The 27,154-nt window shown below is 46.3% G+C and overlaps 1 protein-coding gene across 1 annotated transcript; it reads right to left on the bottom strand.

The window, feature by feature from the left end:
• On the bottom strand, positions 1 to 27,154 carry NPHS1 (NPHS1 adhesion molecule, nephrin). The gene is given in 30 exon segments (XM_054711219.1): positions 1 to 132; positions 2,515 to 2,630; positions 2,726 to 2,819; positions 2,969 to 3,044; positions 3,152 to 3,176; positions 3,314 to 3,433; positions 5,075 to 5,131; positions 6,610 to 6,791; positions 6,875 to 6,986; positions 15,865 to 16,016; positions 16,092 to 16,248; positions 16,347 to 16,518; positions 17,401 to 17,522; positions 18,054 to 18,194; positions 18,276 to 18,416; positions 18,842 to 19,014; positions 19,182 to 19,311; positions 19,448 to 19,634; positions 21,492 to 21,616; positions 21,725 to 21,869; positions 22,070 to 22,227; positions 22,417 to 22,588; positions 22,677 to 22,804; positions 22,985 to 23,088; positions 23,458 to 23,539; positions 24,074 to 24,202; positions 24,410 to 24,532; positions 24,609 to 24,824; position 26,088; positions 27,098 to 27,154. Coding segments are annotated over 30 exon segments (3,729 nt in total).

The raw sequence follows: 27,154 nt of genomic DNA, 5'->3' as shown, positions 1-27,154 counted from the left end.
TCACACCAGATGTCCCCCCAGCTCAAAGTGTAGAGAATCAGGTTCCATAGGATTCAAGTCTCCTGCCACCTGATCATAGATTCCTCTTGGATCCTCATATTTGTCTTCAGACCAGTGGCGGTCATAGGGGTCCTGACAAACAAAGGCGGAGTTAGAACCATAGAGAGATGCCCTATGGGTCATCATTGCAGCTCTGGAGGATACACTCATACTCAACTTCCCAGAGAAAAAAACGTTTCACCTTCTAATTATGGGGGGAAATTCCAGCATATAAAAAGATGAGAGTGATTATAATGAACTCCCACATACCATCACCTAGCTTTGATAATATCAACCCTTGGTCAATCTTGATTTATCTATAGCTCTATATTCTCATCCTCTACCCCCATTAACTGGATTATTTTTTAATATATATTTTTTATTGATTTCAGAGAGGAAGAGATAGAAACATCAATGATGAGAGAGGATCACTGATTGGCTGCCTCCTGCATGCTCCACACTGGGGATGGAGTCCACAACCTGGGCATGTGCCCTGATGGGGAGTCCAACCCCCTGGTTCATAGGTCTATGCTCAACCACTGAGCCACACTCGTGGACCTAACGGGTAGATTATTTTTAAGCAAGATCAAGATATGTCATGATTTCCAGTCAGAAAAATAATTTTAATGTAAGATTATGAAACTTTTTAAAAGCCCATGATATTGGCTAAGGGAATTGTGAAATGTGAGTCGTGATTCTGTTAGTCCTAGGAATTGCCAAAACATTTCCTCACAAAATGGAAAAGAAAAAAGGCTGCATAGAGCAGTCCTTACGGGGGACTGCTCTCTAAGTTTGGGAGAAATGATTGTTTCAGCTCAGAAAACTTTACAGCAGATTTGCCAGGGGCCACAGTATGGCCTGCTGCCTGTTTTTGTACTGTTCAAAAGCTAAGAACAGTTTTACATTTTTTTGATGGCTGGGAAAGTATCAAAGGAAGAATAATATTTGTGACATATGAAATTCAAATTCAGCGTCAAAAAAAAAGTTTTATTGGAACTTAGCCACACTCATTTGTCTATGTATTGCCTATGGATGCTTTTACACTACAATGGCAGAGTTTCGTAGTTTTGAGGACAGAATGTCCTGCAAAACCCAAAATACCTATTATCAGGTCTTTACAGAAAAAGTGGTTCAGCACCATGGACAGCACTTTATACTAGTTTTGTCCACCCTGGTAGGGAGAACAGCGCCCGATCTGGGACAATGTTACAGAGGGAAATCTTTGGCACAGAGGTGCCGGGATTCGCCAAGGCTACACCAAAAGTCAGGTGTTCTGCCTCACCTCCCTTACTGTGAGGCAGTTAGTGGGGGTTAGTTGATGATAAAGTGCCTGTCTGTTGCTTTTGCCTGTTCTGCTACCATGCTCACTTCTCTTCTCTCTGCCACTCTCTCACTCTCAATCCAGTCCATTGAGTGGGGCTGGCTCCTACTCCCTAATGCCATGCACTGATCCAGACCTGTCTAATTAGCATATTTCACCCTCTGCCTCAGTAGTTCAATGATGAGTATGTGACCCAAGCTAGACCAATAAGTGTCAGCATTGTGGCTTTGGAGCTAATGGAAAGAGGCATTCTTTTTCCTTGAAGGTTTCCAGTCTAATAGGATTCAAACCTGGATTTACTGGGGACATCCTTAAGGAGGAAATTCTTGGTCCAGCTGTGTGGGTCTGAAGACAATTCTATGCCTTGATATTTTGATTGAATGAGTCAAATTTTTTCCCTCTGTATCTCTCTGATTAACCAGTGTAGTGGTGATGGCTAACTATCCAACAAAATGCATACCTTTTTTCTTCCACAATAATATAACTGTAGTAAGACATAAAACTGTCAAGCTAGACTATGTTTCTCAGCCTCCTTTGTAGTTAGATTTGGCCATGTGACCATGTTCTCACCAGGGGAATGAGTAGAATATGTAATTTCTGGGCCTGGACCATAAGGCATAGTTGATCCTCCATCACACTCTTTTCCTCTTCCACTGGTTGAAGCCCTCAGTGAACTGGCCCATCAATGCAAACTTGGATGATGTGCTAGGGCAGTGATGGGCAACCTTTTGAGCTTGGTGTGTCAAACTTCGCCAAAAAACTGAGCATAACTCGGGTAGTGTGTCACTTTGAGGAAAAAACATTATTTCGCAAATGTTTCATCCTCAGGAGCAGCAAATGTTTCATCCTTGGCAAGCAGCCACCTCTCATCAGAAATGGCTACGCATGTCAGTGCTGACACGCATGTCATAGGTTCGCCATCAGTGTGCTAGGGGATGGCAGAGGACCATAATGGAAAGAGCTTGGATTCTATAATAACCATGTGCAGTAGGGCCACTCATTTCTGACTACTGTGTAAGAAAAAAGTAGACTGTCTTGTTTAGGGCACTGGGTTATTGCCAGGCCTGTTTGTTATAGCAGCTAGCTTACCCTAAGGAGTAGAATGTGGGTTTTGGGCACTAGCCAGGAAAGACTTCTGCAGCTACAAATCTCACCATATGTACTTTATCGTAGAGGGGTCCCCAGGCCCCAGAAGGGGCATACAGTCTTTCCACCTCATCGTATAGGTGCCCTGGAAAAGCCATATTCTCCTCCTCAAGACCTGTGAAACCTAGAGTTGGAGTAGAAAGAAGGAATGATCATGTCCCCAGTCCAGATGTCAGGGGTATCTATGAGTGGGGGAGTTCTGATGTGGTCATAACTCACCTCTGGGATAAGATACCTCCTCCAGTGTTGGTGGCAGCTGGGGGTTGAAATCCTTCATGGAGTGATAATATGGCTCCATGTCTGTTGTGCTAACCTGTCAACACCCCCACCCCCCCCCCCAAAAAAAACAAGATAGTTTTTTCATCCTTTGACTCCCTGGAAAGGTCAATAACCTGAAGCTAATGGGATTTTAGTCACTGTCAGTGCCCTGTCACTGGGGCTGTCAGGAGCACCCCCACTCACTGTGGAGCTTTGATTGTCCAGGTCTGTAGTCCACTGGCTCTCTTCATATTCATTCCTGATTGGGCCCTCCTCCGACCTTCCAGGTTAGAGGTATGGAGGGCAGTTGGGTGTTGACCCTTGGACACCCATCACTCCCAAACCTCCTCCCTCAGAGCCTTTTTATAGAAAAATATTCCCACTTACTCTGCTTCTGTCTTTTCTGAGATGCCTGAGGGAAGTAAAAAAAAAGGGGGGTTAGAGACACCCCTCCCCCAAGCCCACCTGGCCCTGGAAGACCTTCAGTATAGCTCCCAGGCTCCCCATCACCCTTGGGCCTCAATCCCAGCAGGGAAAGGGTCTCCTTACCCTCAGCAAGACGCCTCAGTCTCCGCTGCCAGAGAAATCCTCCAACACAGGAGGCATTAGAAAGCAGCAGAAGACCCCCAACAGCGAACAGCACAGGCATCAGGGGCAGCTCTGAGGAGTCTGAGAGCAGAAGGGACCCCCCCTTAGTGAATTCAAAACAACTGACTCTAAGTTCAGAGCAGAGTTCTCTGAGAAAAGCCATCCCTGACCAGGCAAAGCCCCTCTTCATAGGTCAGGGAAGCAGATGGACTGGGGTTTCCATGTCCACTCCTTGCTTCCCCAGGGCAGGTGGCTCCTTTCTCAAGTCAAACCACTAGCAGAGGGTCCTTCTTTTGCCTGAGCCCCATGTAGGAACTCAGACAGGAACTTCAGCTCCTTAGCTGGGGATTCAAGACCTTCTGTGATCTGGCCTCTTATAACATCTCCAGCCTTGTCCACCAACCATAAACCCTGGTATTAGACCCTCCAGCCACACAAACCAACTATGCTATTTCCATAAAAACTTGAAATAGTCAATTGTCTGTCATTAAATGTCCTTTCTTCTCAACTTTCATTCACCCTTCCAACTCTATCCCAAATGACTTCCCCTTTGCACAAACTTACATCCTAGACAATATCAGACTCCTCTGCTATATCTCTGAGGACAAGACTAAGTCCTTCTAAGTAGACATTTGTTCAGGATTCATTCCCCATCTTCTGCTAACAGCTCTCATTTTCCTTTGAGAACATAGCCACTCCCCCGCTCTCATTTGGTATGGTTCTGTGGGACTCGTAGAGGACACATGGCCCAGCCTGGCCCAAAACAGTACTCATCCCTCTTTTCATAGCGATCAGTTCAGAGACCAGCATTTGACCCAAGGTAGATTTTTGCTCGAACATTTAGGACACTCCTCTGCAGACAGCTAAGAAGTGGAATGAAAGCTGGAGGAGTGAGAGACTTCTTTGTACTTGTGATGAAAGAATCTGAGAAAGACGTCATCCAGAGAGAGGGTGATAAATAGATTCTTGATGAAAAATTTGAGGACCTGAATCTAGCCATGCTTGGAATTTTTAATTTCATGAGCCAAGTAGTTCCTTTTATTACTGAGAACAGCCAAATTTCTGTCATTTGCAACCTTTTCCTCAGGTTTTGAAGGGGATTGTTTGCAAAATGGTCATAATTCCCCCCCTGTATCCATACTCCTGAGTAGTCCCCTTCCACACTGATTTGGAGTTGAGCCATGTCACTTGCATCAGCCACTGAGACAATAGGAAATGTGACAGACTCAGAAACTTGAGAGGTGCTTGTAAATCAGAGCTTGCCCTCTCTTGCTGCTCTTGAGACGCCTGTGACCACCCCCGTGTGAACAAACCAAGGAGAGATATGTGGCCCAGTTATCTCCATTGTCCCAACAAAGAGCCATATTGTCAGATATGTGAAGAGGAGGCCATCCTGGACCAACCAGTCCCAGCTGCGCTGCCAACTGACTGGAGCCCAGACTAGAACTGCTCAGCCACTCACAGAATCATGAGAAATGTTTGTTGCTCTAAGTGCCCATGTTTAGGGTGGTTTGTTATGCAGCAAAAGCCAACTGATAGAGGTTCTACATGGGGAATAAAATCAGGTAATTCTTTCAGGCAAGAGTAAGAACTAAGGAAATGGTTTTGGGCCTCGGGAATAGCATTAAGGGACTGTGTCCATAAGGCAGAGGAGACAGGGTTAGAGACCAGAAAGCTCTATTTTCAAGGGAGAGAGGGATTTGCAGGGGATTGAGGACTTACCTGCAGGCTGCTCTGTGGGCAGCTGGTAGTCAGGTTCTCCAGAAGGCTGGTCTAGACCTAGAGGGTGGATAAAAAGATTGTGAATTAACATAAAAAATCTTGGATAAGCCTTACATATCTCAGTTTCCTATTAAGCTTTCCATCCCATTTTGATACTCATGGGAACTGAGTCATGGCTTCTTAGGAATATTTCAAGAAGAACTGGAAATTGCTGATAAGGATGATAATACTATTAATAACTATTCTAATGCCTATAATAATTGTTGCTTAGTGTTTTGTGGTGTGCAAGGTTCTTTTAACATGAATTGTCAGTTTTTCAGGTTAACTAAAAAACATGCTGGCTCTCAGGATCCCTTAATAGAGGTATAAATTCTAGATCAAAGGAGTTGAGTGCCATACTTTATGCTTTAGAGAGAGGCAGGAGAGAGAGAAGGAAATATTTTAGAGATGGGAAAGGGTCCATACCTCTATGGGTAAAAGGCTGCTCTGTCAGAAAGGGGAAGACAGAAAGAGGGTGCTTTCATGGGGCAAGCACTTACCTTGTGCAAGGCCCTGTTCTAAACACTTCAGATATATTTATTTATTTACTCCTCACAACTGTGTGAGATAAACCTTGCTTTCAGAACTAAGGCATACCTTATTTTGAGAAACTGTGGCTCAAAGAGGTTTAACTGAGGCCCAAAGAGGTAAAGTAACTTGCTTACGGTCTCACAACTAGGACTCAGCAGAGCTGGAACTTGAACCCAGGCTTGTCAGAATAAGACTGTGAGTAGCCATTACACTACTGATTGGCCTGTCAGAGGCAAAAATGTTCTCATCAGTCATATTCAAAGAACTTGTCCATTTCATCAAAGTTGCTGAATTTATTGGCCTAAATTTGATCTCAACTAATACTTCCTTATTATCCCCTTAATGTAATGTTCTCTCTTTCACTCCTGATATTGGTTAACTCATGTCTTCTCTCTTTTGCCTTGATCAACTTTATAAATGTTATTGATCTTTTTAAAGAAGCAGCTTTTGGTTTCATTGATTTTTCTATTGTTCTGTTTTTGAGTTCACAAATTTCTGTCCTTACCTTTATTATTTCTTTCCTTTTGTTTACTTTGTGTTTAATCTGCTCTTCTTTTTCTAGTTTCTTACAGTATCAATTTGAGACCATCTTTTTAAAATCTAATATGAACACTTAATGCTATAAATTTCCTGCAAAGCACTGCTTTAGCTGCACCCCACAATTTTCATTTTCATTCAATTCAAACTCTTTTCTAATTTTCCGGTGTCATTAGTTACATTCAGACAGTATCATTCAGTTACTAAAATCTAGTCTCTGGAGATCATCTGCCTGAGTTTTAATTTCATCTCTACCTCCTTCCAGCTGTGTGACCTTTGACAATATGCTAAGGTTGCTGTCAACATGCTCAGGTTAATCTCTCTGAGCCTCAGTTTCTTCATCTGTAAAAGGGTAATAATAGCACTGACTTCACTATGCCACCCTTTAAGTCCTCTGAAGAACTCTGCCCGAAACTGTCCCTTCTGACCTGAGGTGGTGATAGAGATCTGGGATCCTTTGTCAGCTAGTCCGCTGTCTCCCAGCGCATTACTGGCCAGCAGCCAGATCTTGTATCGTGTAGAAGGCTGCAGCCCAGTCAGTGTGAAGGTGGTGGCCTGGGGTGGTAGGACATCCATGTAGAGGAACCCTGGGGTCTCCAGAGCCTCATACCTGCAAGAGAGAGAGGTCTGCTATTCAAGGGGGTGCCCCAGCTCTGTTGGCTGCCACCCCTTCCTGTCTTAACAGGAACCAACCTGATTTGGAACCTCTGTGGCAGGCCCCCATCAAAGCCAGGCTTCCATTCCAGTCCCACCGAGTATGGGGTCACACTCACAACCTTTAATCCAGATGGAGGGTCAGGGCGGCCTTTAAGGAAAAGGATGAGGAAAGTAGTCAGAGGATACAAAAGGATTCTGGAAGATTCCTTCCAGATTCTTCCTAAGGATTTTTTATTATTGATTTCAGGAGAGGGAGAGCGAGATAGAAACATCAATGATGAGAGAGAATCATTGATTGGCTGTCTCCTGCATGCCCCCTACTGGGGATCGAGCATGAAACCCCAGGCATGTGCCCTTGATGGGAATCAAACCTGGGACCCTTCAGTCCACAAGCCAATGCTCTATCCACTGAGCTAAACCAGCTAGGGCTTCCTAAGAATGATTTTAAATGTATAGTCAATTCTCATTATTTGTGGTGGTTATGTTCTATAAAGTTATTGTGGACACTGAATTAACAAATACCATACGATTGTTTCCAGGAGAAATGCAGGGTTAGGTTCCTACAAAACTCTAGTCAAACATTTTTATTAAACAACCACTGCATGATCTTGTTTGTGTTTTTCTGTTGAAAGACACCTTATTTAATATATTTTGTTGATTTATTAATATTAAACTCACAGCCAACAGCTCTACCCATGCCTGAACGAAGCTTTTCCAACAGAAGTATTTTCTCCATGTGGCACACCACAGCCTTCTTGCACTTACGAACAGCAGGTAGCACGTTAGCACTATGCTTGGAAGCCATTTTCAATAGCAAAGCCACTAATAAAGAGCACAAACATCTGTGGCACCAAATAGACTTCAAAAAGGGCACTTATTTACATATGAGAGCTTAAACAAGAAGGAAGCCTGTGGCTTTGTTCTACCTGGCTGAGAACGTGCTCATCGGGTGACTTGTATTTCTTTTTTTTTTTTTTTTTTTTTTTTTTTTTTTTTAATATTTTTATTGAGGTATTATATGTGTACATATCTTACCATTACCCCCCCACCCCACACCCACACATGCCCTCCCCCCCAGAGTTTTGCGTCCATTGTTTATGCTTATATGCATGCATACAAGTCCTTCGTTTGATTTCATAACTCCCCCACCTTTCCCAAACTTTCCCTCTGTACTTTGAAAGTCTGTTTGATGCTTTACTGTCTCTGTATCTATCTTTTTGTTCACCACTTTATAATGTTCTTTACTATCCCTAAATGAGTGAGATCATGTGGTATTGTTCTTTCATTGACTGGCTTATTTCACTTAGCATAATGTTCTCCAATTCCATCCAGGTTGCTGCAAATGATGAGAATTCCTTCTTTTTTATGGCAGCATAGTATTCCATTGTGTAGATGTACCACAGTTTTCCGATCCAGTCATCTGCTGATGGGCACCTAGGCTGTTTCCAAATCTTAGCTATTGTAAATTGTGCTGCTATGAACATAGTGGTGCATATATCCTTTCTGATTGGTGTTTCTAGTTTCTTCGGATATATTCCCAGGAGTGGGATTACTGGGTCAAATGGGAGTTCCATTTTCAGTTTTTTGAGGAAACTCCATACTGTTCTCCACAGTGGCTGCACCATTCTGCATTCCCACCAGCAGTGCACGAGGGTTCCTTTTTCTCCGCATCCTCGCCAACACTTGTTGTTTGTTGATTTGTTGATGATAGCCATTCTGACAGGTGTGAGATGGTACCTCATTGTTGTTTTGATTTGCATCTCTCGGATAATAAGTGACTTTGAACATGTTTTCATGTGTCTCTTGGCCTTCCTTCTGTCTTCTTTTGAAAATATTCTGTTTAGGTCTGTTGCCCATTTTTTTATTGGATCATTTATCTTCCTCTTATTAAGTTGCATAAGCTGCCTGTAGATGTTGGAGATTAAACCTTTATCAGTGATAGCATTTGCAAATATGTTTTCCCATGCAGTGGGCTTTCTTGTTGTTTTGTTGATGGTTTCTTTTGCTGTAAAAAAGCTTTTTATTTTGATGTAGTCCCATTTGTTAATTTTCTCTTTAGCTTCCATTGCCCTAGGGGCAGTGTCAGTGAAGAAGTTCTTGTGGCATATGTCTGAGATTTTGTTGCCTGTAGATTCCTCTAGTATTTTTATGGTTTCCCGTCTTATGTTTAAGTCCTGTATCCATTTTGAGTTTATTTTTGTGTATGGTGTAAGTTGGTGATCTAGTTTCATTTTTTTGCATGTATCTGTCCAGTTTTCCCAACACCATTTATTGAAGAGACTGTCTTGACTCCATTGTATGTTCTTGCCTCCTTTGTCAAATATTAATTGAGCATAGTGGTTTGGGTCGATATCTGGGTTCTCTATTCTGTTCCATTGATCAATATGTCTGTTCTTGTGCCAGTACCAGGCTGTTTTGAGAACAGTGGCTTTGTAATACAGCTTGAAATCTGGTATTGAGATCCCACCTACTTTATTCTTCTTTCTGAGGATTGCTGAGGCTAGTCGGGGTCTTTTTTTATTCCAGATGAATTTTTGGAGAGTTCTTTCTAGGTCTGTGAAATATGCTGTTGGTATTTTGATGGGGAGTGCATTGAATCTGTAGATTGCTTTGGGTAGTATGGACATTTTAATGATGTTGATTCTACCAATCCAGGAACATGGTATGTTCTTCCATCTGTTTACGTCTTCCTCTATCTCTTTTTTCAGTGTCCTGTAGTTTTCTGCGTATAGGTCTTTTACCTCCTTAGTTAAGTTTATTCCTAGGTATCTTAATTTTTTTGGTGCGATGGTAAATGGGATTGCTTTTTTAGTCTCTCTTTCTGTAAGTTCATTATTGGTGTATAGAAAAGCCATAGATTTCTTGGCGTTAATTTTGTATCCCGCTACATTGCCGAATTCATTTATTAAGTCTATTAGTTTTTTGATGGAATCTTTTGGGTTTTTTATGTACAATATCATGTCATCTGCAAATAAGGACAGCTTCACTTCTTCTTTTCCAATTTGGATGCCTCTTATTTCTTCTTCTTGCCTAATTGCGATAGCTAATACTTCCAGTACTATGTCAAACAGGAGTGGTGAGAGTGGGCATCCCTGTCTTGTTCCTGTTCTTAGGGGAAATGGTTTTAGTTTTTGCCCATTGAGTATGATGTTTGCTGTGGGTTTATCATAAATAGCTTTTATTATGTTGAGGTATGAGCCTTCTATTCCCACCTTGTTGAGAGTTTTTATCAAGAAAGGGTGTTGGATTTTGTCAAATGCTTTTTCTGCATCTATTGATATGACTATGTGATTTTTATCTCTCAATTTGTTTATGTGATGTATCACGTTTATTGATTTGCGGATATTGTACCATCCTTGCATTCCTGGAATAAATCCTACTTGGTCATGGTGTATGATCTTTCTGATGTACTGCTGGAGCCGATTTGCTAGAATTTTGTTGAGGATTTTGGCATCAATGTTCATGAGGGATATTGGCCTGTAATTCTCTTTCATTGAGTTGTCTTTATCTGGTTTTGGTATTAGGGTGATGCTGGCTTCATAGAAGGAGCCTGGAAGTGTTCCTTCCTCTTGAATTTTTTGGAATAGTCTGAGGAGGATAGGTTTTAGTTCTTCCTTGAAAGTTTGATAAAACTCTCCTGTGAAGCCATCAGGCCCCGGGCTTTTGTTTGCCGGAAGCTTTTTGATGACTGCTTCAATTTCTTCCATAGTTACTGGCATGTTGAGCTGTTTAGAATCTTCCTGATTGAGTTTTGGAAGGTTGTATTTTTCTAGGAATATGTCAATTTCCTCTAGGTTGTCCAGTTTGTTGGAATAGAGTTGTTCGTAGTATTTTGTAACAATCCTTTGTATTTCGTCAGGATCTGTTGTTATTTCACCTCTTTCATTTCTGATTTTGTTTATTTGGGTCCTCTCTCTTTGCTTCTTGGTGAGCCTGGCTAGAGGTCCATCAATCTTGTTTATCCTTTCAAAGAACCAGCTCTTGGTTTTGTTGATCTTTTGTATTGTTTCTTTGGTCTCTATGTCGTTTATCTCCGCTCTGATCTTTATTATTTCTTTCCTTCTGCTTACACTGGGCTTATCTTGTTGCTCTCTCTCTAACTCTTTGAGTTGTTGGGTTAGGTAATTTATTACCATTGTTTCTTGTTTTTTGAAGTAGGCTTGTAGAGCTATGAACTTCCCTCTCAGGACTGCTTTCATTGTGTCCCATAGATTTTGGATTGTTGTGTTTTCATTGTCGTTTGTTGCCATGATGTTTTTTATTTCTTCCTTGATGTCTTTGGTAACCCAGTCATGGTTTAATAACATGCTGTTTAGTCTCCAAGTGTTTGATTTCTTTGGGTTGTTTTTATTGTAGTTAATTTCCAGTTTTATGCCACTGTGATCTGAGAAGATACTTGATATGATTTCTATCTTCTTGAATTTGGAGAGACTTTGCCTATGTCCTAACATATGGTCTATCTTTGAAAATGACCCATGTGCACTTGAGAAGAATGTATATTCTGTGGCTTTGGGGTGAAATGTTCTGAAGATGTCGATTAATTCCATCTGTTCTAGTGAGTCATTTAGGATTGATGTTTCTTTGCTGATTTTTTGTGTAGAGGATTTGTCCAATGGTGATAGTGGGGTATTGAAGTCTCCTACTATGATTGTATTACTGTCAATCTCTCCTTTGATATCTTCCAGGAGTTTTTTAATGTATCTTGGTGCTCCTGTATTGGGTGCATATATGTTTACCAGAGTTATTTCTTCTTGTTGGATTTCTCCCTTTAGTATTATGAAGTGGCCTTCATTATCTCTTGTTATGTCCTTCACTTTGAGATCTAATTTGTCACATATAAGTATTGCAACCCCAGCTTTTTTTTCATTTCCATTTGCCTGGAAAACCTTTTTCCATCCCTTTACTCTCAGTCTGTATGCATCCTTTTTTTTGAGGTGGGTTTCCTGTAGACAGCAGATATCTGGGTTTTGTTTTCTTATCCAGTCTGTTACCCTGTGTCTTTTGATTGGGGCATTCAATCCATTTACATTTAAAGTTATTATTGATAGGTACTTATTTGACGCCATTTTTATTCTATACCCCTGTGTACCTTCTTTGCTTCCTATTTCTTTCTTTTTTTTTTACAGCAGTCCCTTTAGCATTTCTTTCATTGCTGGTTTGGTGGTGATAAACTCCCTTAGTCCTTTTTTGTCTCTGAAGCTCCTGATTTCACCTTCAATTTTGATTGATAGCCTTGCTGGGTACAGTATTCTTGGATTTAGACCCTTCCTTTGCATGACTTGGTATATTTCATTCCATTCCCTTCTGGCCTGATGAGTTTCTGTTGAGAAATCAGTTGCTAGTCTGATGGGGGTTCCTTTGTATGTAACTGTCTGTCTCTCTCTGGCCGCTTGTAAGATTCTTACTTTGTCGTTGGTGTTTGCCAACTTAACTATAATGTGCCTTGGCGTCGGTCTTTTGGGGTTCATTTTGCTTGGAACTCTGTGAGCTTCTTGGATTTGTGTGGGTTTTTTCTTCCCTATATCAGGGAAGTTTTCTGTTATTATTTCTTCAAACAGGTTTTCTATTCCTTGCTCAGTTTCCTTTCCTTCTGGCACCCCTATTATCCTGATGTTGTTTTGTTTTGTATTGTCCTGAAGTTCCCTTACGCTCTCCTCCATCTTTCTAATTTTTGTTTCTAGAAGCTGTTGTAATTGGGTATTTTTTTCCATCTTGTCTTCTAGCTCACTTATGCGGTCCTCTGCTTCATCTAGTCTACTCTTGATGCTTTCTATTGAGTTCTTTACAGCAGCGATGTCATTTTTCATTTCTTCTTGGTTCTTCTTCATTTCTTCTTGGTTCTTACTCATATTGTCGAATTTGTCTTCCATCCTTTTCAGCCACTTTATGACCATTTCTCTGAATTCTTTCTCTGATAGGTTGTTTGCCTCTAAATCGTTTACTTCCTTTTCTGGTGATGCCTGCTTCTCTTTCCTGTGGGGGCTGTTTCTTTGTCTCCCCATGGTCTCTCTTCTCCGGATGTCTGGTTATATAGATTTCTCTCTCTGGCGTTGATTTAAAGGTATAAAATACAACACAACCAGGCACAACAGACAAGGCACTGAACAGAATTGTATTCACGATATTAATAACCTCCAATAAAGGTAACCACCAGAGAAAGACAAATTAGGGAATAGGAGTGGAAGAGGGAGAGTAAAAAGAAAGAACAACAACGAAGAAAAAAACAAAAACAAAACAAAAAAAAAAAAACAAAGAGTGTGAATCTGAACTTGGGAAAAGAGCAGAAAGAAAGAAAAGAAATAACAGAAAAGAAAAAGAAAAGAAAAAAAAAAAGTAAGAGAGACAAGAATGATACTAAGAGAGAAAAGGGGAACAAACTATATATATGGGGAGTAAACTCCACTAGAACAACCACTATTCCCAGCAAATTCCAGCAACACGTGCCTGGAGATTAATACAAACTGCAACAGCAGCTAATTTCAAGTGAGGCAAGGGAAAACAAAAGTAAAAAACAAACAAAAACAAAGCAAACAAAAGAACCAACCAAACCAACAAAAAGAATAATCAAAACAATCTCCTAAAAAAGCATAAAAATTCAATCTAATCAACATTCAAGCAAACAACAACAAAAGGCCCGAGAGAAAAATAATTTTTTAAAGGTAGCGTAGAGAGAGGTTTGTATGGATTTGGAGCAGGGGGTTGGGATTAGATATATAAGTAGGGTGAAGTTTTAGCAGGGAGTAAACTGAAAAAGTAGGGAAAACCTAAAGCCAGAAAGGGTTAAGATAAACTGGGGAACAAGGGGGAAAGGTTAGGAGGAGAGTGATGGCATAATGTTAGCTTTGAGATAGGGTAAAGCGATTGTAAGGGAAAGATGCAAATCGAATGTAGGACACTAATCCAAAAATAAAAGAAAGAGAAAATCAAATGACATTAAAAAAAAAAAAAAGTAAAATAATAGTAATAATATTGCTGATTGGAAATAAAAATGTAATAATTAAAAAGGTGAAAATCAAGTGAGGAAAAAGAAAAAATATTAGTTTCTTAAGTATAAGATGCAAAAAATGAAAATAAAAAAATATGAGAATAAAAAATTTAAAAAATTGAAAAAAGAATTGAAAATTAAAAAATAGGAAGACTAAAATGTGCAGTAGCGGCTGTCATTCACTTCCTCTATTATTCTGTTTGGTACGCCTTTTTCCCAGTCTGGGCGGTATATCAATTCAGCTTCATTCCAGGGCTCCTCAGTGTTGGAAGCCAGTCCTGCTTTTTAAGCCAGCCCTGTCTTAATTTCTCGTATTTATTTTTGATTACACCAGAGACAATTAGCGTTTCAGCCCCTGGGTGGCAGTGTTTCTGAATTGACTTCCGGGCCTCTCTAGCTCTTTTTTCTTTTTTTTTTTTTTCCCCTTCTATGGCACTCACTACCGGTTTGTAGAGGTGTGCGCCTCAGAGCTGCCTCTCTGATGGTCACACGCAGCTCTGGCCCCAGGTTCCGAAAAAACACCTTCCCCCTGCAGTCTTTCAGGGTTTCCACCTGGGTTTGCCTCTGTATTGGGCTTATCACTCAGAGTCGGAAAGAGCCCAGGTGTGCGGACCGTGGGTCTGTGCCCCAGACTAAGGAGCCTGCACTCCTTTGAAAATTCTTAGTCTGACCCTCCTCGTCAGATTAAAATGAGTTGCTTTCAAGAGGTCACTTCTGTTAGCAGCTCAGAAGACCCCCCTCCTCATTCACGGATCAGGGCAGTTCCAACTGCCGCTGATTTTTCTAGGCACAGACCTCCCGGCTCCTGCCGGTCCTGCGGCTGCCGCACTTCCCTCACCCAGGGCTTCCCTCACCCACCGCGGGGATTAGAAACCGCAGCTTATTTCAGACAAAATCTGACCTTTCCGTGGTGCAGTGGAGAGTTTCTTTGGATCCAAATGTTTGCGCTGATAGGGGACCGGTGGTCTGGTGCTCCCAGCAGTTCAGTGTTTGCAGTTGTCGCGGAAAGACAGGTTTCCCCTAAAATCCTCCTTTCCTTGCAAGATGGCACGGCGCCCGGCAAGCCCGCAGCTCCAAGAGGGGACCCAGCCCCTGTGGGTGCTGCGTGGTCAGAGGAACACTGCCCAGCACTCCCCCGCCTTCTCCTGGAGTTTAGCTGTCCCTTGGCTTGCCCACATACACTCCCTCTGCGAGCCTCTGCTGCTCCGACTCTCCGCCCCAGGAACAGACTCCAAACCCGACTCTATTCCGTCGCCATTTTTTTTTCCCTGAGAAACTTCTTTTCGTGACTTGTATTTCTGACCCATTCTGTACATGTCCCTGAATGACTGGATCAACTGTATAATATATATGTTTCTTGCAGTGGGCTTTTTGTGTGCTTCTCTCACATCCATTCGCCTTATTTCTTCTGGTTACAGAACCCTGAGTATCCTTTGGAGAAACATTTGCCCACATTCTCAGGCCATATGCTTCTGATAGAAGTGACTCCACTTACAGGATGGACATGTGGCAGGGCCTGGACAACAAGAGTCTCACCTTCCCCGGACCACATGATGGGTTTATGGCTGGGAGCTCAGTAGAACCTATAAACCTTAATCCTAGTATTTTCATACCACTATTCTCTTTTTTGTTGTTGTTGTTTTTCATACACTATTAAGAGAAGAAAAATATTCTGTTTCCCTGGGAAATCTAACAGCCCACTATGAGAAGCCTTATAATAAAGCCAACAGAGAAAAGCAGACCTGATAGACGGAGCGTTCTTGATGATAGCTGAAACCTAGATTCAGTGAGACCTGAAAATCTACTTTTAAGTTACTTGGGCCAATAAGACCCCTCCTTCTTTCTTTCTTTCTTTTTTTTTTTTGGTTGTTGTGGGTTCCCTGCAGATCCAGTCTCTATTAGAATTTTCACATCAGGCAAAAACGCCATTCTTACTAAGACACTGGTTTCAGAAACACTGCCAATATGGGACCAATTAGAGACTTGGGGCTTGACCCAGGAAGCACCTTCCCAACACCCTCCCAGTCCTCTCCCAGCGTACTGATGCTGACGAGTTGAATGTTGGTGTGGTCTGAGCCAAGGGGGTTGGTGGCTGTGCATGTGAAGAGAGCATAATCCTGGGCTGCAGAAACGTTGGCAATCGTCAAGAGACTGCTATGGATTCCACCTTGGTGGTACGTGTGTTCTGTGTACCTGGAGAGGAGGTATGACAGGAACTCAGCGAGCGTGACTGGGACTGGAGTGTTATCTGGCTGGGCCTGGGCTCACCTGGGATCCTGGAGATCCAGAGGGACCCCATTTTTAGTCCAACTGAAGACAATGTTGGGGACACCTCTGGCACGACAGTGGAGGGTGGCGGAACTGGTGCTATCTCCAGCTGCAGCCACCTTAGTTAGAGGTGTGGGGTGTTCTACCTGGGGGGAAACTAGGAGAGGTTGGAGGTCAGCATGAAGTATTTGGAAGGACATTAGAGCTGTAGGTTTAGTGGCAGCCCTTGAAGTCAGAGTTATGGGTGTTACTTACATCTGACGATAAGTCGGACCAGCCCTCGGGCTGGAGGTGCCACACCATTGTCCACGATGCACTGGTAAGCACCTGCCTGAGCCAGCTTGGCATTGTGAATACGAAGATGCCCTGTGGACCCCTTTGATATCTTCTCCATGTCATCTAGGCTCTGGTCCTCCTCCTCTTCTCCCTGGATGCCCAAGACTCAGGGAGATGGCCTCCAATCTTGCCCCAGTTCCATTATCCCCAAAACTGGGTCCTTTCTGTAGCCTCATTCTCCTAGCCACAATCATTCTTTATAGAGATAGCAAAGAAAAAAATCCCCCCTATCATCCATTCATCCATCCATCCATCCATCCATCCATCCATCCATCCACCTACCCATTTATCCAACCATTCATTCATGGAGACATTTATCCACCTATCCATCTATTTAACCATGCACTTATTCATCCACTTGTCTACCAATCCATCCACCTTTCCTTCCATCCATTCATCCATTTACCCATTCATTCATCTAACCATTTGTTTTCCTTATATTTATCCATCTATTTGCCCTTTCATCTCTCCACCATCTGTCCTATCTATTCACTCATACATGCACACATTCATAAGTACATTCATCTGTTTATCAATACATCCATCTTTCCAACTCTTCATCCATTTATTTATCATCCTTTCACAGACATCTTTATACTGATGGAGTATCTATCCATCCATCTACTTTCTAATCTAATCCATTCATCTACTCATTTCTCTCATTCGATTATCTAGACATCCATTTACCCTTTTATCCATTCATTCACTTGTCCATTTGTTTATCTGTTGTTCCATCCACCTATTCATCGACCCATTTACCTATCAAACTACATATCCATCCACCTGCCCACCTGGTTATCTATCCAGTTATCCATCATGCATCTGCCATTCAACAGTTAGTTCTTAGAGAATGCCCTGACATGTATGCAGTTATTCAGGGCCATATAGATGTGATCCTTCTTCCCAAGGAGCTGACAGTTAAGAAACCACATTTCCCAGTCCCACCTCCATTTACCAAAGATTGGATCCTCACCAGTCTTTCCCAGCTGAACATCTCTGGAAGGATGGGATTGGCATCAGCGGTGCAGACTATATCTGCAGAACCCCCAATATTCACCTCAGTGGGGTCCTGGAGAACTCGGATGGTGGGAGCATCTGGAAAAGGAGGCAGGAACTTGGGGGAAAGCACTTGGACCCAGACAGGACATGGTGGAAGAGGGTCCCAGGTGAGAGGTATCTTAGAGGTGTCCCTGGAAGTTATGGGTCTGATACGGTCTTCCCTTTATATGGAACACTTGGACTAGTTCCCAGGGTTAGTGAGGTTGCCCTGATCCTGTACTGTGCCTCTATGGTGATGAGGGTAGGTCGGGTGGACTTCCAGAATTGCATGGAGGTGGGGTTTCCACAGTGGGCTTAACAGGTAGATCCATGTGGGTGGTGGATCCCCTGCCTGGACAGAAATCATATAGGATCTCTCTAATGGCAGTGTAGCCAAGGTGGGCATGGTTCCATGAAGGCTGGGGCTTCCAGAGCGAGAGGTTTCCAGGATGGGCGAATATCCCTGGGTGGGCAGAGCTCCTACAATAAGAAGACTCCACAGTGAGCAAGGCTCCTGGGTGGATGTCATTTCCATGATGGGTGGGGCTCCCAGAGAGGCCTGTTTCCGAGGGCGATGAAGGGGCTCACAGTGTACATCTAGCCGCACTAGAGCTTCAGCAGTGCCTTCCGAGTTCTGGCAGTGCAGCTGATAGAAGCCATCGTCAGCGCGGGTCACATTCCATAGCTGCAGAGCTCCACCAGACAGGATGCGATGCCGGGGCCCACCAGCTGGGAGAGGTCAGGGTGAGGGGTTTGCCAGGTGCTCCCTTTCTGAAGACCTGCAACCCCTATCCATGCCCATTCCTGCACCTGGGCTGAGGCGGTAACCACGGAAGGTCCAGTTGAAGGCCTCCGGGGCCGGGTTGGCAGACACTAACACAGGCAGCAGTGCTTGGCCCTGCTCCACTGCAGTTACCACAAACACCTGCTCCCCCAAGAACTCGGGAGGGTCTGCGGAGGGGGGAACCATTGGGAGTCAAGATTGTGGTTAAGGTTTGGGACTGGGGCAAATCTGAGGTCAGGTACAGGTGGACAGGTTTAAAATCGGGTTTGCATCTAGATTCAGTTGGACAAGTACAGAATTAAGCTGGGAGGTTAGTGGTTAGGACGCAGTTGAGGAACGGGGTAGAGGGCAGAGTCAGGTTTAAGGATGGAGGGAGTGTTCGGAATGGGAATCACTGCCAGGAGTTATGAGGACAAAGGCAAGAGGGGGTTTGGGCAGGATAGGAGTCGATGCCTGGCTGTGATCAGGATAAAGGTCAGGAAAGTTTTAAGGTTTAGGATGGAGGTCAAGGACAGGACCAAGGTGAAGGCGCGAGTGAGATGGGGTCAGGAGGGAAGGGAGGGGTTCCAGGCCTGCAGGCCAGCACACATACACAGCACGTTGAGTCGGTAGAAGGCGCTCACGGTTTCCCGAAGCTGAGTGCTGTGGGCGCGGCAGGTCACACGGTGGCCATGGTCCCCAGATGACATTCTCAGAAGGATGCTCCTGGCCGCGGCAGAGCCTTTGAATGGGGCGCTCCGGAGCGGTGAGATGACGCCTTCCAGCCTGTGGACAGGGCGGGGGCGGGGGTCATGTCAGGCTGGCGCGGGGGTGGGAGCACAGGCCGGGGTGGGATGGCGACTGGGCAGGACGGCAGGCAGGGCAGGTGCGGGACTCCGAAGGCACAGGGACTTGGCCAGAGCAAGGGAGGGGCGGGCCGCTCGCACTCTCACTTCTCCCCTTCCTTGTCCCAGGACAGGTTGACCGGAGGGTTGCTGCTAATGCTGACGCACGTCAAGTTTAAGGCATCCCCGGGGCGCAGCGCCGACGCGTTGGCCAGGATCGTCAAGTTAGTCGGGGGGACTTCGAGAACAACGGGTCAGAGGAGTGAGATTCAGGGGTGAAGAGGGGGCCCAGCCCCGCACCCCTCCCGCAGACCGGCTCGGGCTCAGTTACCCTCTGGCCAAGCCCTCCCGGTCCGCCCGGCCGGAGCCCTTACACTGCACCACCAGCTGCGTGGACGCGCTGAGCTGGCCCGCTTTGCACGTGAACTTGGCCTGGTTGTCCGATGGACCCGTGACGAGCACCAGCTCCCGGGAGAAGGTGCTCCCTGACTTCTCCAGGTTCCCCAGCTGCACCCGCCGCGGCTCCTGGGGCAGCCGCGGTTCGGTCACCGTGCGTGCGTCCTGCGGGCGGAGACTGACTAGAGGACCGCGTGGCCCTGCCTTTCCCGCCGGGGACGCCCCCATTGGGGTGGCAGCCACTGGCCCAGAGAGAGCCTGTGTGATGAGGGAAGGGCGCCCCCTTCCGCGGGCACCTTGCTAGGGCCGAGGAAGAGACTGCAACTGATCACCCCCGAGCCGGAGTCTCTCCTGACGAACCTGGGCCCCCCAAGCCCCGCGGTTTTGCGGTCGGATCCCTCCGCGGTTTCCGTCGCCTCACCCATGTCTAAGGGGACCAGACGTCCCGCTTTTGGCGGGACAGTCCCGATTTTTAACAATTTGTCCCGCGTCCCGCGGCCTTTTAAAAAATCCCGATTTTTGGAAAGAATGCATGACAAGCTAGGGAACGGCGGGAGAACGGGAAGGGGATATACGGTTTTGGGCGGCCATGTGGCTGTTTAGCCAGGATAAATAATGCACTAAAAATTGTGGAATACACGCTGTCCTTACCAGGAACTAATGCTGCGACGTTTTCTCTACGGTAAATAAAGTGTGGACATCAGAAAAATCACCATTAAGTGTTGAGACTTTGAAAGCCATTTTATGTGTGAAATATCATTTAACAAATTCTTGTGAAAAATTTCATGACCTTTTAAACAACGACAGCAATCTACTAAAAGAATTCACTCAAATGAGAAATATGCCAAAGAATAAAATAATTCTATACATAATTTTTTATTTATTATATTTGTAAATTGTACTTATGTTGAAATTTAAAAATATATATATTACAATACTATTTTTGCGTTCTATGAAAATTTTTGTTGCTCCATATAGACCAAATTTTTAATCAAGAACACCCCCTCCCCCCCCCCCACCCAGGTCAATGGTGTCCCGCTTTACCAATGTTAAAATCTGGTCACCTCACCCATGTCCCACCTCCTCTGCTTTCCGGGGGGCCTGCGATTGTTGGTGCCCCTGCCAACCCGCAGGCCCAGCCCTCAAAACCCACTCTAGCTACGTTTACCAAACACCAAACTCTAGGAAACGCCCTTGGAATTCCCCAGCCTTTCCCAGAATTCCTTCATTTTTTCCTATCTTTGGTTCTTTTTCTTAGCATTCCCACTTTCCCCCAAATTTCTTTGGATCATTCCCTTAATTCAATTGTCTTTCCACAGGTTTCTGAATCCTTTCCCGATATTCTCTTATTATCCTCATCTTTTACTAGAATCCTTTGTGTGAATCCAAAGTCTTGGCATTTCCCCGAATTCCATCCAATTAAATGAAGTTACATTTCATCCCTAGAATTCCTAGTTTTTCCCCTAGAATTTTCACTAGCTCCCTAAATTCCCAAGATCATCCCAGAATTCTGTCAGACTTCCTTTTAATGTTACCAGAATTTTATTCACTCACCCCCAAATCCTAAGAATTCAATTTAATATTAATTTATGGACTTTCAATGCTCTGTGGAATTACTTATCTTTCCCCAAATTTCTAGTCTTTGCCCATCATTGTCTTTGTTCCTGGAATTCTTAGTCTTTCCCTAAAATTTCTGGCATTTCATCTGAATTCTGAGGTTTCACCAGATTTTCCTTTAATAAATTAATTGCCTTTTCTGTAGAATTCCCAATCCTGATCCAAAATTCCTTCATTTGAGATAAGATTCTCACTGATTTCCCAAAATTCCCAGGATTTCCCTTGGATTCAATTTAATTATTATGGTATTTGTCTGTGTCTTTTCCAACTCCCTGCCAAAACTCGAAATCTCCAGTATTTTTCAAGCAACTCAGTTTTCCCCCCAAGATTTCCCAAAATGGAAGAGACAGGGCCTCATCCTTTCCCCCACATTCCTGGCCACCCCAGCCCTTGCTTGGCACTGACCTTCAACCAGGTGAGGGAGGGGTCTGGGTTGCCTCCAATGGCCAAACACACCAGCTTCACCCGGGTTCCAGCCCGGAGGGGGCGCCCCTCCGGGGGCCCCTCGATCCACAGCTTCTGGGCAGGATCTGAGACAGAAAGAGTGGCTTTTCTCTTTGGGCTGAGGCCCAAGAGTAGGGTCTCTGAGTCAGGAGGCAGTGCCCTGCCCGCCCCCTGGGGTGAGGATGGGGGCTCACATCTCACGTTCAGAGTGAGCGACTTTTTGAAGGTCTCCTTCGTGAAGGCCTCACTGAAGGCCTCACAGGTGAGGGTCAGACCATTGTCCTCCCGCCGCACCAGGAACGTCAGGTTGGACATGGAGATGTGGCCACCATGAAGGCCCTGGCAGGGAAGAGCTTCAGCACTAGGGACTAGAGCACCCTCATCCATGGGCCAGAGGCCTGAGTCCACTCTATACCCCAGCAGTAACCCAGGAGGTCCAGGCCCCCGTCCATGCTCCCCAAGGCATTCTCTCCCAGATCCAAGAGATATGCCCTCAACTCCCTCCTCCCTCAGACCCAGGAGCCGGGCCCCTGCCTCACATCCATGACCGTCTCCTCTGTGGGCAGCAACTGCCGCCAGCCCAGCCACCACCGCAGCAGGACCCGTGGGCGACTGGACTTAGTGATGCAGGAGAGGGTCACATTCTTGTTCTCAGACTGGGATGCAGATCCCAGGATAGTAACAGCACTGGGAGGAACTGCAGGGATGATGGACAGAGGAGAGAGATGCTAAGCAGGGCTGGATGCCTCACAGACCAGCCCAGAAAGACAGGGAACTGGGGACAGATGACAAGGTCTTTGGCATTAGACAGGCGTGCTTTGGAGACACAAACAAATGGTTCTCTGGTGCATGGACTGACAGATGGGCACCTGGCACCAGGACTCACAGGTAACCTGCAGCGTGATCCCACGTTCCTGGATCTCTTCAGATACGCTGTTGTGGGCCTCACAGCTGAGCCTCACCCCATGATCTTCTGGCCGTATGACCATGACTAGCATGCTTCGGGCCACTGCCTGAGTATGCTCTGTGCCCCACGCTGTGGACATGGGCTGGCCATTCTGGAGACAGGAACAGACCGGGATCAGCTCAGGGACAGCTCCTGGTACCTGCCCTGCTCCCCACCCGCATGCCTGCTTCTGCCCTCACCTTCAGCCACTGCAGTGTAGCTGGTGGATTCCCTCCTCGGGCCATGCACAGCAGCTCCAAGCTCTGCCCTGCCCGCACATGCCCCTCCTCCAGACCTGGCCACTCAATCACAGGGGGTCCTGGGGGGACTGGAGAGCAGCAGTCACTTGGTGGGCCTGGGCAGCCCATCCACTCTTTCCAAGCTCCCCAGTCTGAACCCTCGTGTTTCTCTTTGAGAGCCAGAACCAGTCATAATCCCTGTGTGCCCCCAGTACCTCCAATTCCTACTCCCTGTCCCCGGGCCATAGTCCACTCAGTTCCCCACTTACACAGAACATTCATGGTGAATGAAACCTTGATAGGGATATCCAAAGCTGGGCTGGACCCCTCACAGACCAGTAACTGCCCATTATCCGAGCTCTGGGGTGTCACCCTGCGGGGAGGGGGTTGGAGTTCCAAACTCAGTCATTATCTTAAATCTGGGGAATTCGGGTAAAGAGGTCCCCACACCTGGTCTAAGTCTCCATGCTGATTTCTTCTAGGATCTGGAGTTCCATGGAAGAGATTTGGGGGATCAGGAATGAGAATTGGGGTCCCAGAGGCCCAAACATGGCCAAAATCTTTGTCCTTGATACTCTGGAACTGAGATTCCCATGAAGAAATTTTGGAGGGTCAGAGTGAAGAATTGGGTCCCAGATATTCATACCTGACCCAGGTTTCCATGCTTGAATCCCTGGGGCATGGGATTTTCATGGAGAAATTTGGGAGCCAGGCTAAGGGTAGGACATCCCAACTCCCATACCTGGCTGTGGCCTCTGTGATGAAGAGTTTCTCCTGGGATCCCTCATTCACGTCAGTAGTGATGTCGGAAATTATTTGTCCACCTTGGGGTAATAAGAGGGCAGAAGGGGTGCCAGGTTCTCCCCAAGGTGGGTCCTGGGGATCCTGGCCTGGAAGCCATAGGGTGGACCTACTGCTCCCTCTCTCTCTTGGTTCTGGAGGAAAAGCACTAGCTCCGTTCCCTCCACACATTCAAGACCTCCTGAATCCCAGAGTCCTCAGGGCTGGGTCCTGGGCCTCTTCCCTCCCCACCCTCCCATCCCATCCTTGTTGGGTGTATCACCCACATCCATTACTCAGCTTCTCATTTTTGCACCAACGATGACACCGCATCTCTATCTGGAGCCTCAGCCCCTTCCCTGAGTCCCAGACCAGCAGCCCTGTGATCTCCTTGGTGCCTTTCCCTGGATGTCTCCTCCCATCCACCAGATCCCATGCTGGCCTCAGCATCTCCTCAAGCCAGTGTCCCCATCTCAGAAATGTCATATTTTCGGGGGCCCCTAAGAGGGCATGGGGTAGGCACACCACCTCCCAACTCCAGGGCCTCACACTACCCCTAGCTGTTCATCCACACTCACTTTGAAGGAAGGTGATGTCAGGTGCTGGCTTTGCGTCCCCAGATACACAGCTGACCACGTACTCCTGCCCAGCTACCCACGTGACTGTGCTCCCTGCCTCAGGGGTCAGCTGAAGCGTCTTGGGGGGCACTGGTGAGAAAGGGCCTGGGGTAAGCCGCCACCACCGAGGAGGATATGAGGGTTTGGGCTGAGTCTCATTGCTCATGAAATCAGTTCTGAAACCTGGATCTGAGGAAGGAGAGGCTGGGGGCTTGTGCTCCTGGGTCCTGGGGTAGGAGAGGACTAAGAAGTCCAGACTCACGGGTTCCGGGGGGAGGGGGTATCTCTCACCCATACCCAGAATGGAGAGGATCACTCTGGGAGACACGAGCTCAGGCCCTGTCTCGGAGCGGCCGACCTGGCACTCGTACTCCGCATCGTCACTGAGGTCACATGCTTCAATATGCAGGTGGAATTCACCTGCAGGTAGGACCCAAGGTCAGGGCCACAGTCAGCCTCTGCTGACGGCTCAGGGTCTCAGGCTCTGATCCCTTACCTCTAGTAGGGTTGCCTTCCAGGCGGTAGCGCGGGAAGCCAGGGATCCTAGGGTCGGGACCGAGGAGCAGCCCATCTTTGGCCCACTGCACGACACTGCCAGGGGCACTGACCCCACATCGAAGCTCAGCGGCAGCTCCCTCCACCACCGTCGTGTTGTCAGGCAGAGCCCAGAAGCCTCTGGAGGCTGAGGCAGGGATCTGCAACTGGGCCAGGCCTGGGGACACAGCAAAGTCAGCAGGAGAGGGCAGAGGCTCTGTCCGGAGAATGTGAGTGGGAAATGAGGGCCTCTTAACACTAGATCACAAGGCCAGGATCCCACTTACCTGTGGTCAGCATTCCCATGAGGAGCAAGGGAGCCCGGATGGGGATCCTCGGGGCCATTCCATGCCCGCTGCCTGTGGCTCCTGCAGCGCCCACCGCCTGCCTCCTGTGTCTGCCCCTGGCTTTCTCTGGGTCCCTCTCCCTATGTCTCTGTCTCTTGCTTTTCTCTTTGTCTCTCTTTTGCCATCTGTCTCCTTCTCTTTCTCTGTTTTTCTTTCTTCCCATGAGTCCATCTCTCCTCTTACTCTCTCCCTCTCTTTTCCCTTCTGTCTTTCTATCTCTCTCCCTGCCCTGAGTACCTTCCACTCTACTTTCTCCTGTCTTTCTCTCTCTTTCTCTCTCCCCAAGGTGCACACTCATTCTCTCTGAGCTTCTCTCTTCTTCCCCATAAGTCTCTGTCTTTCTTCTCTCCTGCCACCCCAATCCCTGCTTTCCTTTCACCACTCCCAGCCCCCTAGGGAAGACCCGCTGTCAGAGTCCAGCAGGCCCTATGAGCCAAGGAGAGCAATGAGGCCGATGAGGTCAGTAGCAGAGCTGAGCCTTATTCTGGGACCCAGCTTGATCTTGTCCTTGCCTTGCTACCTTCCTGAGACACCCTCTCAAGTCTCCAGCTCCAGACCTCTGTCCAGCAGGCTCCTCCCAGCCCAGCTGGAGCATGAAATCCCCTGTCAGCACATGCCAGGCATAGTCCTTGGTGCCTCCCCAGCCCCCATGACCCCAGGAGGGAGTGCAAGTCAGACCCAGGAGCTCCCAGCTCAGCATGGAGAGCAGAGAGCTGGGCCTGGCTCTTCCCTGCCCTGGTACATGACCTTGGCAAGTCCCTTCCTTCCCTGAGTAAACATTCCCCCCTCGGTGACATTAGGGATGTCTGCTGGGGAGTGTGCAAGAGTGTGTATGAGAGACTGGGAGAGTGCAGATATCTTTCCCCTTCTGTGCACGTGTGTGTGAAGTTCATTGTGAGTGAGCATTCCTGTGAGTGCGGGGAAGGTGAGAATGAATTGTGATCTGTGAAAGCATGTGCAGAGTGTGTGAGTGTATATGAGTGTCTAAGGTGCAAGTGTGCAGCGGACAAGACAGCCAGAGTGGGTGGGAGTGAAGGGTGGTGTCTAAGATCACCAGCCCCAACTGTGGGTATAGCACTGACCCAGCTAGGGACCCTATGGCAAGGGCCTTGTGAGTTCTTTCTAGATCACGTGACTTCCCTCTGTCTTTCCCTGTCTCTTCTGTGTCTGTCTCTCTCCCTCCATCTATCCATCTCAATTTATCTTTCTATTTTTATTGATTCTTCTTTTTTTAGAGAGAGAGAAACATCAATGTGAGAGTGAAACATCAGATTGGCTGCCTCCTGCACTGCCCCTACTAGGAATTGAGCCCACAATCTGTGCATGTGCTTTGACTAGGAATTGAACTGGCAACAGTACAATATTGTGCACAGGACAATATACACGCAACTGAGCCACACTGGTCAGTGCTTGATTTATCTTTCTATCTTTCTCTATCTGAGTTTCTTCTGTCTCCATGTCTTTCTCTATTCTCCTCTCTCTCCATTACATGGTTAATCTCAGTCAACCTTTAACTATGTCATTGTCTCTATATATATGCCTCTATGTGTCTCTACTTTTCTGTCTCAGTTCTCATCTCTATCTCCCCCCACCCCAACCCCATACTCTCTCACACACACCAGGAGCTCAATAAATATTTGTTCTCAGTCATCCTTTCACTACACTTTGTTTTATTTGTTTCTCCTGATTGCCACATCTTTGAACTTTATAACCGGATGTTGCTTGGTCTGCCCTGTCCACCCCAGTGTGCTCATACATGCTCACATAGGATAAGCTTCTTCTGCCTGCTTATCTCCTGCAGGAGTTGGAACCCCGGCCAGGACCCCCTATGTGATCCTCCTCCAGGAACAAAATGAGGCATCCGGGCTGAGCCCCTACAGTTCCATCCTTGATGCTGCCTCTAGTCTTTCTTCTTCTCTCCCATATTAAATCCTTGCACTCCCACATTTTCTCTCCCAACTGCCCACACCCCCTGGGGAATGAGCTGGATGCAGAGCAGGAGGTTCTGTCATAGGGCTCCTCACCAGATGGTGTTCATCGAGGCCAGGGTGTAGAGCTGTCAGTTGCTGGGGCCTTTAATTAGCACAAATCTTCCACGCTCTACTTTGGCTGTTTTCCTTCTCTGCATGCTCCTGGGACCTCAGGCTCTCCATCTTTCCAT

This window comes from Eptesicus fuscus, chromosome 21 (assembly GCF_027574615.1).
Source record: "Eptesicus fuscus isolate TK198812 chromosome 21, DD_ASM_mEF_20220401, whole genome shotgun sequence".
NCBI lineage: Eukaryota > Metazoa > Chordata > Mammalia > Chiroptera > Vespertilionidae > Eptesicus > Eptesicus fuscus.
The sequence above is the reverse complement of the archived record's forward strand: the minus strand, read 5'-3'. Positions and strand labels throughout refer to the sequence as shown.